We start from the raw sequence: 12,381 nt of genomic DNA on the forward strand, positions 1-12,381 counted from the left end.
GCTCATTGCAGTCACACATTTGCACTGGTAATACTGAACTGACAATGTGCATTCAACTCAGAAATAGCCTCTTTGTGGCTCCTCTCAGTACTTTCATGGTGACCACCACAGAAAAATGTTTGGTGATAGTATAAGGGAAAATAAACCTGAAGATTTACCTCAGTGGGAAAACTGTATAAGGAAGAGAGAAAATTATCATCACAATTTGACGACAAAAACTTGGAGAGCAAAAACTACGATGCTCCAAATTACTCTGTCTTATTTATAAAAGCCAAAAAGCAGAGTGAAAGGTAACAAAAACTTATAAAGTTAGGTTTTATATCACTGGTTGTAACTGCTACTGTGGGCTGTGCGGCTTGTCCAGATTGTGTCATTTAACACTTGAAGTATCATCCAAAGTCTGTAGCATAGGATTATACTAATTTACTGATGTAAGCTATATATGGCTACTCTGCAAGTCTGTGGTCTAACAACGGATCATAAGCAGATCACAGATCCATTTTTAAAACCAGTTTGCTAATATTTTATCATACTTCCATAGCTGCTTTCTTAAAATGATGGGGTTGAATGGCTTTCGTTTTCAGTCAACAAAAATAAGAATGTCACAAAAAAGTCTCCTTACTTTTAATCCTGAAGGGTTTAAATGGTGATGTCAAAAGAACTAGGTTCAAATGTCTGCAACAGCATTCTTTTTATGATCTCTATTCCTTAAGGGCCCTATCAAAATACATTCTATAATATAAATTTCAACATCTGGTAATCTGCTGTGATCCACAATTATACCATGGACCACAGAGTAGTCCTCAAACTTGCCAGGAGAAAAAGATAATGTATATATTATCCATGTGTTTTTCTCTATACAAATAGGTTGAAATTTCTGAGAAAACCACTTAATTTAATGATCACTTATTGATTAATTTAATAGAACAGCCAAATGGATCTTTTCACCAACCTATAAAAGAGTGTTTTCTTGGTAGAAAGTGCCACATGGCTGGTAATTCTAGAACAAAGACCAGGGGTAAGACAGGAGCATGGGGAAGCAAAAGAAAACATGGCAATATACAACAATGAGGCAAATACTTAGTCTCAGAGATCAGAGGCTAAAAAGGTAGACTAATACAAAACAAAAGTCTGGAAAGATCCTAGAGCACTCAAGAAAAGAGAGGTCTCCCAACACTCTTCCTGCTCATTAGTCTTCTAACATAACATCTAATATGTTAATATATCTTTGTTGATAGCAATTTCATCAATTCTTCCATTAAGGTTAAACTCTCTTTTTTTTTTTTAAAAGATTTTATTTATTTACTTGACAGAAAGAGAGACCGTGAGAGAGGGAACACAGGCAGGGGGAGCGTGAGAGGGGGAAGCAGGCCTCCCCCGCTGAGCAGGGAGCCCGATGTGGGGCTCGATCCCAGGACCCTGGGAACATGACCCAAGCTGAAGGCAGACGCTTAATGACTGAGCCACTCAGGCACCCCAATGTTAAACTCTTTTCAGGGCAGTTATCTGAATGACAAGTGCATCTCCCCAAAAACTATGTACTGTCTATATTTGAGAAACTGGGGCAGAAATATCATATCAGGCGGCTCTAGGGATTAGCAGGAATAGGAGATTTGAAGGATTCCCATACACTTAGGAAAGAACTGGTGCAGCTGACTGCTTTAGTACGAAGAATAACGCCACAGTTGGCCTTGATTTTCAGAGAAGAATGTGGAAGATTGCTGGAGTTCCTACTTCATACATTTCTAAGCACAGGTACATGAAGAGGATGCCAGATGATTACAGAGCCCTTCTTTGATAACTCTTATAAAGATAGTTCTTCTGATTTCTTCATCTGAATTTCTGATTCATAAAACACCTTATTACTGCAAGAATTATTATTCCAGTCAGCTACTTGCTGTTTTGTGGCACCTGACTATAATAGAGTTGGTTAAGTACACTTACTTCTTGATGTTTTGAAAATGTATTTATTTTTATTTTTAAAAATATTTTATTTATTAAAAAAATACATATATTTTATTTATTTATCTGTGAGAGAGAGAGCGAGCATGTGCATGCACAAGCAGGGGCAGCGGCAGGCAGAGGGAGAGGGAGAAGCAGGCTTCCCACCGAGCAGGAGCCGGATGCAGGGCTCGATCCCAGGACCCTGGGACCATGACCTGAGCCGAAGGCAGACGCTTAATGACTGAGCCATCCAGGCATCCCGAAAATATATTTATTTTTAAAAAGTTGTCTTTTATAAATTGCTACTGCTCGGAGATGACTGCTGGAAAAAAAAAAAGTTATTCTGTGCTTTTAATTGATTAAATAGATTTTATTCCTTTCGAAGAATGGGGTAGTTGTTTTTAATATTTTTCAGATTTATTATGTATATTTATTTTTTGACCTACAGGCCATTTTGTCTTAAGAAACTGTTAAAGCTGTTAAACCATGTCTCAAGTTCAAAATCCCAAGGATTTCATTTCTTCTGTGAAAACATTTGGTGACAATAACAAAATCTTTGTGACTTGTTCTTCAATTCTGGTGAGTTATAGCTAATTTATTTGGTTTCTAAAAGTTATGGAGAGAACAAGGTTGGGTAGAGGTGATTAATGGTGAAGGAAAAAACAAAACTGGAGAAAACATAAGCAGCAGAAATATGAAAACAATTTATTTGCTTAGGCAGAAAAAACCTGCTTCACAACTAAAATTTTAAATAACTCATTAACATCTGGACACAAGAGAGATGGGGGTTCTAACTAAGGGCAGTGGCAATGGGTCAGGGCTGGGGGAAAGCAAAGATCTTGAAACATAATTCTGAGGTTAAATGGATAAAATGTAATATATGGATGGAGGGAAGAGAGAAAGGGAGAAATCAAAGCTTATATTTAAGTTAGGGAGGCTGGGAAAAATGTAATATTATTAAATAGTTCAAGGAAATATAAAGAGAAGAATGACAAGACAATGGATTTGGTTTAACTTTTTAAATATCACTTCATACTACTTTTTGTTTGCCATCTGAGATGGTAAATATTAAGAATAGAAAAATAAAGACAGCAAAACTCTGAAAGTATGCATTTATATTTTATTCATTTTTATATTTAGCACCTAGCACTATACCTTACACAGAGTAAACATTTATGTATTGACCAGGCTAAGATTTTTATGTACATTATCTCATTTAACTTCCTTCTTCTACCTTTTTTTGGGGGGGGGGGGAGGCGGAGCGAGAGGGAGAGAGAGATCTTAAGTAGGCTCCACGCCCACCCAGTGCAGAGCCCAATGCAGGGCTCAATCTCACAACCCTGAGATCATGACCTGAGCTGAAATCATGACTTGAGCTGAAATCAAGAGTCGGCCACTTAACCGAATGAGCCACCCAGGTGTCCCTCATTTAACTCTCCTACCTATTACCCATTTTACAAATGAGGAAACTAAAGTTTAGAGAGATAAGTACTTGCTCAAGACAAAAATACAGATGCAACAACATGGATGGAGCTAGAGTATTATGCTAAGTGAAATAAATTATTCAGAGACAGACAAATACAATATGATTTCACTCATATGTGGACTTTAAGAAACAAAACAAACAAGAAAAGGGGCAGCGGGGGGTGGGGGGGTGAGAGAGACAGACAGACAAACCAAGAAATAGATTCTTAGCTATAGAGAACAAACTGATGGTTACCAGAAGGGAGGTAGATGAGGGGATGGGCGAAACAGATGATGGGGATTAAGGGGTGCACTTGCTGTGATGAGCACTGGGTGATGTATGGAAGTGTTGAATCACTATATGGTACACCTGAAACTAATATAACACTGCATGTTAATTAACTGGAATACAAAATAAAAATTAAAACCCTGTCCTTCAAGTAACATCTTCCATTCATTAAGATATACATGTTTAAAATATAGATATAGAAGCATACAATAAAAGCCATGTTCTTAAAAAAAAAATTACAGAGCTACCTGACTCCAAAGTTTATCCTCTTAAAGCCTATGTTGAGTAGGTACTCAACAAATGGGCTAAAAGAATGAAATAATCTTTTAGGGGGTTGTTTAGAATAACATATAAAGGACATTACAGAAAAGTGAACCATTTAATAAGAGGGTCCATAGCTATCAAAAGTTACAGTCTCGAGAAAATGCAAAAGATTTAATTACTTTATTTTTAAATTAAAATACTTCTGTTTTAAAAAATCCTTTTCATAAATCTTGACAAGATTTTACTATCAACCATCCAAGGCCAACTATCAAATGATCAAAAGAGATTTTTAAGGAACCATGTATTACAAATGAGTATGTATCACATAATCCTATATTTATGAACAGATTGCATGCCAAAGCTTTTTGGAAACTTGGTTTAGACCTCAGAAAACATTTAAGAAAAAAAAAAAGTACTGAAATGATGGCTGGCTCCCAAGGTAGAAGCCTATTTAATGAATAATACAATTTAAATTTAGTACGCATTATTTCACCACCATAGAAAAATCATGCTAAAAATCCAACTGGGAAAGCTAGAGGCTAAGCCAATATTTCTTTCACTGACCCTTCAATCTTGAGAACAGAATATTCTTTTGGCATCCCTAATCTGCTGGAAATGGAAACGGTTGTGGGAGGTGAGGGCAAAATCTTTCCAAGGATAACTTTTAAGGGCCATAGGAAGGGATTCTCTTCCTTTTTCCTATCTTCGCCCATGTTAATCAATAGCAAGAAAGGACTCTGAACAAAAACCAGAAAAATCAGAAAATACAAAACAATACCTCTTTATTATATCTGCAATTTCTTGAAAAAGTGCCTTCTCATCGGGTGCATAGGTAACTTCTAGTCCTGTAATTCCAGATCTAATCAGTAATGGGGTCTGATACCTGATATCTAAGAAACAAGCAAAATGTTTATTACATGTAACTGTGTAAGTAATATAATCCCTTACTTTTGAGTGAAATTATGCTACCGAAATACTTCAAATTAACAGTGTTCCCTAAAGTAAACAATTAACTCAATTTCTTGAAAACTTTCTTAAAGGTTTTCTAGTTTAATATATGCAAGTGAAAATTCAAATTTCATTTTTTCAATTATTTTCCTGAAAAGTCTACATTCACCAAATTCCTCAAGTAATAACGTGTCACCCAAGAAGAAATTTTATTATTTTGCTTCTGTCTTTACTCTTCCTATGGAAAGAACTTTGCTTAGTAGAGAGTATTTTAAAAAATCCTTTTCATAAATCTTGACAAGATTTTACTATCAACCATCCAAGGCCAACTATCAAATGATCAAAAGAGATTTTTAAGGAACTTATGTATTACAAAAGAGTATGTACCACATAGTCCTATAATTATGAACAGATTGCACGCCAACACTTTTTGGAAATACTGGTTTAGAACTCAGAAAACATTTTATTAAAAAAAAAAATAATGTTTACAACTACTTCTCAAGGAAAAAAAAAAAAGCCCTGATTTGCAGTGCTTGCTTATTTCCGTAATGTAAAGACTCCCCACCATGGCAGATTTCAAACTACCAGTATGACATCAACTAGTTCAGAAAATTCACAAAAATTTAACAATTGGCTTGTGAAGTGGTACAAGCCAGCTCAAGCACACCACTGATTAAACTGCAAATTCCTATATGGTTTCATTCTGTGCTAAGACTTCCTCCTCAGTTGACTGAATTCACATGTTACTATTCAACTGCAGAACACTTTTTATGTGGTATACTCTGTGAAGAATGTCTAAACCAAAAATGTGTATATTTAGGAAGAGATATAAATAAAATTGGAATGTATCTTAAAAGTCTCTTACAATCCATTAACTCGTACCAGTAACTTCTTTAAAGCAAAGAAAAACTCTCTATTAGCAGCAAAATACCAGCAATGCATACCTAAGGTTGTCCACCCAACCTAAAGATAATAATTTTAATTCAGTATTATCAATTAATATTTTATAAAACAGTATTCAGAACAAATTAGAAATGTTAATTGGAAATTTTATTAATAGCTTTCTATGAAGTGCTTCTGACTTTGGACAATAATTCAAGTAAGAATAATGAATCCAGGACAAAGCTATACACAATACTTCCTACTCTTACTTCAGCACACATTTTAAAAAGGAGTTCCCGATACTTGCTTGGTTTAGATCTCCAGCATGGAAACTGCCCCATTAAAAGGTTCATCCTAGGGTGGGTAGGTACAAAATTAATAAAAATGAACAATACCTTGGCTGGAGATTGTCTTGTCTTTATCAATCACTATTACACCTGTGAGTTCTGTTTTGTCTGTATCTGGTAGTGGAGTGTCAGATGAAATGCAGTAAAACAGAGCACAGATTGGGTCAAATTCAGGATCTGGTTCTAAGTCTCGTCTAGTTCGAGCGTGTAATTCCACACTGATCAGGGTAAGATTTTGTATCTATAAAAGGAAATAAAAATGATGATTTTAGGCAACTTTTTGAGACATGTTGAAAGAAATGTTTCACTAAGACTCCAAGGAACTATGTGTAAAATTATGGAAAAAAATGGCCATAAAGGACACAATCGTCAATTTAATAATCTGCAGATTAAAACTAAAGATTTTTACTTCCAAGATTAGATTGAATCAATTCATGTTTTTATTTTAGAAAAACTGCTTGTGCTATAATTTCTCAGTGACAATATATACTTAAAATAATTTCTCTAAAATACATGCAGTGCCTCTCAAGTTTCTCAACTGTTAAGAGAATGACTGACTAGTCCAAGCGGTTGTACATTCGAGTGAGAGTCTGTTACTTTTTACTTTCTACCCGGTTAACTATGGTTTCACCTATAGTTTAAACTAAAAAGAAAGATGTATTTCATTTTGAAACTATGAATTCTCTACTACTACAATTTACTTCTGTATGTACTAGGCAAGTTTTTAATTATAGTTTTTCCTGAAAAAATATAAGAATTATATGGCATCAACAACACACAGCTAGATTTTTGCCCATGTACATTTTCTCTTTAACGTACATGCAAAAAAAAGTATTTTGCTTTTTACACTTATACACTAATAAAAACTCTGAACTATAATCCTTAGTTCTCTTTTTAAAAACCAAGACAAAGTAAGTAGAAACTCTGGGTAAAAAAAATAAAACACAGGTTGGATTCATGATTACCATATACATGTAATACTGCATGCATTCATTAGTAAATTTATAATTAAGTACTTTTTAAAATGTAAAGAACATTAATTGTACATATATAAAGCATAAGAATAAAACAAATATCCACAAATCTACCACTTTCCTTGAATATGTACTGTTTCTAAATATTAAAAACATCAAAGTAAGTAAAATGGGGAGCTAAGGGAAAGCATTTCTACTTTTAAATGTATGCTCTTTAGGTTTAATTTTTTTTAACAATAATCACATATTAATTTGGTAAAATAAAAAAATGTAAACTGGAAAACCTCTCTCTAAACTCAAACAAAACCAAACCAAAAAAACCAGTTTAGTTAGAAAAGGATGAACAAGTGGACAGACTAGAAAGAAGACTGAAGACAATTTCAGGTCAAAAGATTTGTGGAAATTGATCTGTTTATTTAGTAGGCCGAACTGCACATTCAAATTTTGCCTTTCTATTCCTTGATATAAAATGCACTACTGATCTTAGGGGCATTTTTTTAAGCAAACATGAAATGAAGAAATGGGGGAGAGATTTACTGACTGTGACTAAGAAAGAGGTGGGTGACAAAGGGGGTTGAGGATTATAATCCTTCTCTTCTGCACTGAGTATTTATATGCAGAAGAAAGAGAAATTAGCGCAGCATAATGGGACAGAGAGGAAAAAATGCTATGGACACAATTCCCCAGAAAAAGGAACAGCATACATAGTGCAGATTTTTTTTGGCTCATTCCCAATGTGACCACCAGGTGGCAGTTTGGAGTATATATTGAGATGAAGGCCTGCATAGCCAAGAAGCTGTGCAACCTACCAGACCTTCCAAGTGATTTAACTTCAAGAGGGTGCATGATTCTGCAATGGGGTTATGTAGAAATAAAATAAGAGCATAAGGAGAATAATCCTTCAAATAATAAAGGATAATAAAATGTAACAAGCCTTTGCTAAGGTCTATCAAATTTGCTTTAATATTTTTATCACAGCCTTTTTTTTTTTTTCTAATTTTGGGTGTGTACTTCATAAGGTATGTATTCCTGAGTTTATTACTTTATTTATCTAGGCTTCAGGGGATATAGTACAGGGCCAAGTAGGTATGAAGAGGAACTAAATGCTGCTGAATGAAACAATGTTCAAATAATTAGGGAATGAGACTATATTCCAATCTCTAAAAAAGCACAAATCTTAGTTTAAATTTAGGTAAAAATGAGGACAATATTTGAATTTTTCTCTTAAGTCTATGCTCATCTGTCCTTAGAACAGTTTAAGACAGAACTGACTTGAAAACAAAAATACAAAAAAAAAAAAAAATCAAATTTTGTGCTCTAAAGGCAAAGACATAAAAACAACTGTTCAATAGAAATATAATGAAAGTCACATGTAATTTTAAATTTTCTAGTAGTTACATTAAAAAAAAAGTAAAAATAGGCTAATTTAAAAATGTTTTCATTTAATACATCTAAAATATCACCTTTTCAACATGTAATCAATATAAAAAATTAGTAATGGGATATTTTACATTCTTTGTTCCTATTAAGTCTTCAAAATCAGTGTGCATTTTACATTTATAGCACATTTCAATGCTGATGCTAAACTTTTATACGGAAATACTTGGTCTGTATTATCATAAAATTTACAACTGAAAAAGTAGTTTTAAATACCTAAGTTCCAAACATACTTAAAAATTTTCTAATAAAGGAGTCAAGTATCCACTTTTAAATCTAAACTATGTAAAATTAAATAAAATTTAGAATTCACTTCCTAGATGGATAAGGCAAATTTTAAATTCTCAATAGCCACACTGCTAGTGGTAGCCAGCACAGGTATAAACAATGAAAATATACTCTAATTTCCGCCTTACTGCCTGTCAGATATATGCTCTGAGTTGTGTTTTCTTAAATACAGATAAATTTTCAGTGACCCATTCATACATATTCTTTAGTCCATCCTGTGATTGATGTACATTTTTACAAGATGGCTTCCTACTCTTTGGCATATGTTCTGTCCTGTGAAGGTAACTGGGTTATAGAGATTATGTGAACAACAGAATCGTAACAAATGAATTAGCAAGCACTGATCCACTGAACCAACCAAATAGAAAACATAATATCTCATTTACGATATAACATCTTAATAACAATCCCAGAATAACATACAGAATAGTTATAAAAGCTTTTCTAATTTTAGCCTCTATAAACCAAATTTCAGCTATAAGATTTGTGAAAATTGTGAAACCAAAACGCAGTCTCAGTAACTGATGGCTACTTTAAGTTTCTCAAAAACCCCCACAAAAAACCAAAAAAAAACCCCCACAAGACCCCCCAAAATAAAAGTTTCTCTATTTTATATAAATATATAAACTAATAACAAAATGAAGATTAACAGGTACAGAATTCAATGTATTCCTCCCTCAGTAAGAAATGTCCATACTTGTCCACAGAATGAAACATGAGAGTTAAATAGTGTATGTATCCTTACTGTTGCAGTTTTATTACCTCATGTAAAGCTTTTGCCTCCTGTAAGTTTTGTATGCTGACTTTGAAACCATAAGTATTGTTTAAAGATGGTCCATCAATCTGAGAAGTTTCTTTCTTTGGGGTATTTACTGCTGCAAATTGATTCTATTAAAAAAAAAAACAAAAACAACACATAGCCAGAAAAAGATAAATAAGCAATCATTTTCTTTCTTTTGATCACTTATTCCTACTTAGATAATCTGCTTTATGTGTTTAGTAATACAATAAACTAGTACCATCTCTTCAGACCCAAGAAGAAACTAGTAAGTATTTTATTAACATTCTTTTCATGCTAATAATTCAAGATATCAGAACTGGGTATATGTAGAAATATCTGATATAATCTGTAAGCAAACCATATGTTGATCTTTAGTTTACAAACCCCAAATAATGAAAATAAGTCTTGTCGGAGAGTTGACATTTACACCACATGGACATTTATCTTGACCTTTCTTGGAAGTATGGCAAATAAGCAGGCAATATATTTGCAACTAGTTTGGCTAAAGTTTATAAAAGATTTGAAATTGTGGGTCTGTATTTTACCCTAGCACAACATGTATCTGAAAGATGAATGAAAATATAGATCATCTTGATGGGTTTAGAAAAAACAGAATCTATTTTTTTAAAATCTTTTTTTCTGATTTCCAGATCCATTAACCATTTCCCCCCAAGTATTGATTTATGTTCACAAAACACTTGTACCTATTTTTTAATATAAGTAAGTTGTAATTCAACAATACTGATTTAAAAATGAAAGTTTTTAAAAAGTATTTAGTTTTAAAATAGAAATGCTAAAACATATTTTATGTGGTTAATATTAATGAAATGTAGCCAATATGGAAGTGATTCCTGTCATCTATTTCTAAGGATACATGTTCAATGTAAACCCTTTTTAACATAATCATATATTTCTAAGTATTTGAATAAAGATATTTATAATTTTTTAGTTTCAGTAGTAAATAATGTTGCTTTTTCCTTTGCTACTAAGTAAAATGAACTGAAAAAATCAATGTTATATTTGATGAAAAAGTAATAAACCAAGAAAAAGGATATATTTTTGGTGGGATCAAAAATCACTTACTTGAGCTTTGCTGTCATTGGATTGTTCTGATTTTGCCAGTAATCAGTTAATGTATTTGTATCCTCATAATCCACATTTTGGCTATCATATTCACTTTCTCTGTAATATTTGTATTTACATATAAGAATCTTTTAGATCCCAACAACAACAAAAAAAAACTAAAAAAAATTAGGCAATTTCTTGTTGTCTCAAAGATATGTAAATAAAATAATGCAAAAATATATAATAAAATTTTAAAAAATTGAGACACAAAGTTATCAATTATCTAACTGAAATCTAAGGTAAGAATGGATCTTCCACTGAACATTAAGTATGTTTACCATAGTTACCTTTGCTTGTGTTAAGAGTACTCTTCTAAGAGTGTCAGTAGTACTTCCTTTCTTATGACTCAATTTCTGGGTTTTTGGTTCTGTAGAAAGAAATGTCATATTTAACATGTACATCAAAATTGCCTGCTTTTTAAAATTTTTATTATTCCAAACTCCTGAGTACCATTTGTGAGTACTGTCCTATTGTCCTATTAATTCCCCCCAAAGACTTCATAATTTGAAAATCAAACTAATTCAAACCTCTGATCCCCACCAAAATAACTTTAAAATTTTGTATTTTTAAATAAAAACAATTCTGTTTTAATTATTGAGTTTTATACCTGTCATATCCTAGGCAATCATTTAATTCATTTATTTACTTATTCATCAAGTATTTATGAGGACAAAATAGTCTCTTCCCTCACAGGGTCTAGAGTGAGAATGAGATATTCATCAAATGCATATAGAAAAATGAAATTATAACTGGGGTAAGTATGATAAAGGGAATATAACTGGGAATTTTTACTAGTCAGGGAAATCAGGAAGGCTTTTTTGTGCTAAAAATCAGAAGAAAGAGGGGCGCCTGGGTGGCTCAGTTGGTTAAGTGACTGCCTTCGGCTCAGGTCATGATCCTGGAGTCCCGGGATCGAGTCCCACATCGGGCTCCCTGCTCAGCAGGGAGTCTGCTTCTCCCTCTGACCCTCCTCCCTCTTGTGCTCTCATTCTCTCTCTCGCAAATAAATAAAAAATTAAAAAAAAAAAAAATCAGAAGAAAGAGTAGGAATTAACTAGGAACAGAGTAAGGATTTTCCCTGATTACCAAGCAAAAGAAGTGGAAATTACTGTGGGTGGAAAGAAGGCTAGGATAGACGTCCAGGTGAGATGATGATAGCTTGGCCTAAGGTTGTGGTGGTAGAGGTAGAGAAAACAATGGAGAGATGTGGGTAACTGAGGAAACAAAAAAGTGACAGGACTTGGTTGGTAATGGACTGGGAACCAGAGGATGGGCAGTAAGAGAATCAGGTAGGTGTTACAAATAAATCCCATGTTTCTGACTTGTGTAACTCAGTGACAGAGAGATGGTGGTACTATTCACTGAAGTAAGGAAAACCAAAAGAGAACCACAGGGGCTTCTATGTGTGGGCATGTATGTTTGTATGTATGAGTACACTGGGTGACTGGTGGCAAATGTGTGCTGTGAGATCATGAATTGAGTTTTAAAAACATTGACCTTATGGGGCGCCAGGGTGGTTCAGTCAGTTGGATGTCTGAGCTGATTTCGGCTCAGGTCGTGATCTCAGGGTTGTGAGATCAAGCCCCGCACTGGGTTCTGTGCTGGGCATGGAGCCTGTTTCTCTCTCCTCCTCTCCCC

At 33.7% G+C, this 12,381-nt stretch overlaps 1 protein-coding gene across 5 annotated transcripts in view; it reads right to left on the reverse strand.

Annotated features, from left to right (window-relative positions):
- REV3L (REV3 like, DNA directed polymerase zeta catalytic subunit) overlaps nucleotides 1-12,381 on the reverse strand; it is a 181,663-nt gene that overhangs the window by 61,539 nt on the left and 107,743 nt on the right. For 4 of the 5 annotated variants that reach the window (XM_034991838.1, XM_034991839.1, XM_034991841.1 and 1 more), the window contains exons 15-18: nucleotides 11,031-11,110; nucleotides 9,600-9,725; nucleotides 6,187-6,379; nucleotides 4,740-4,851 (exon numbers count right to left, since the gene is read on the reverse strand). In XM_034991838.1, the coding sequence (XP_034847729.1) occupies nucleotides 4,740-4,851; nucleotides 6,187-6,379; nucleotides 9,600-9,725; nucleotides 11,031-11,110 (511 nt within the window). The remainder of the gene's footprint in view (nucleotides 1-4,739; nucleotides 4,852-6,186; nucleotides 6,380-9,599; nucleotides 9,726-11,030; nucleotides 11,111-12,381) is intronic. The other variant, XM_034991840.1, reaches the window with a different exon arrangement.

The sequence above is a fragment of the Mirounga leonina genome, unplaced genomic scaffold, assembly GCF_011800145.1.
Source record: "Mirounga leonina isolate KUSES-001 unplaced genomic scaffold, KU_Mleo_1.0 Mir_53, whole genome shotgun sequence".
Lineage (NCBI taxonomy): Eukaryota > Metazoa > Chordata > Mammalia > Carnivora > Phocidae > Mirounga > Mirounga leonina.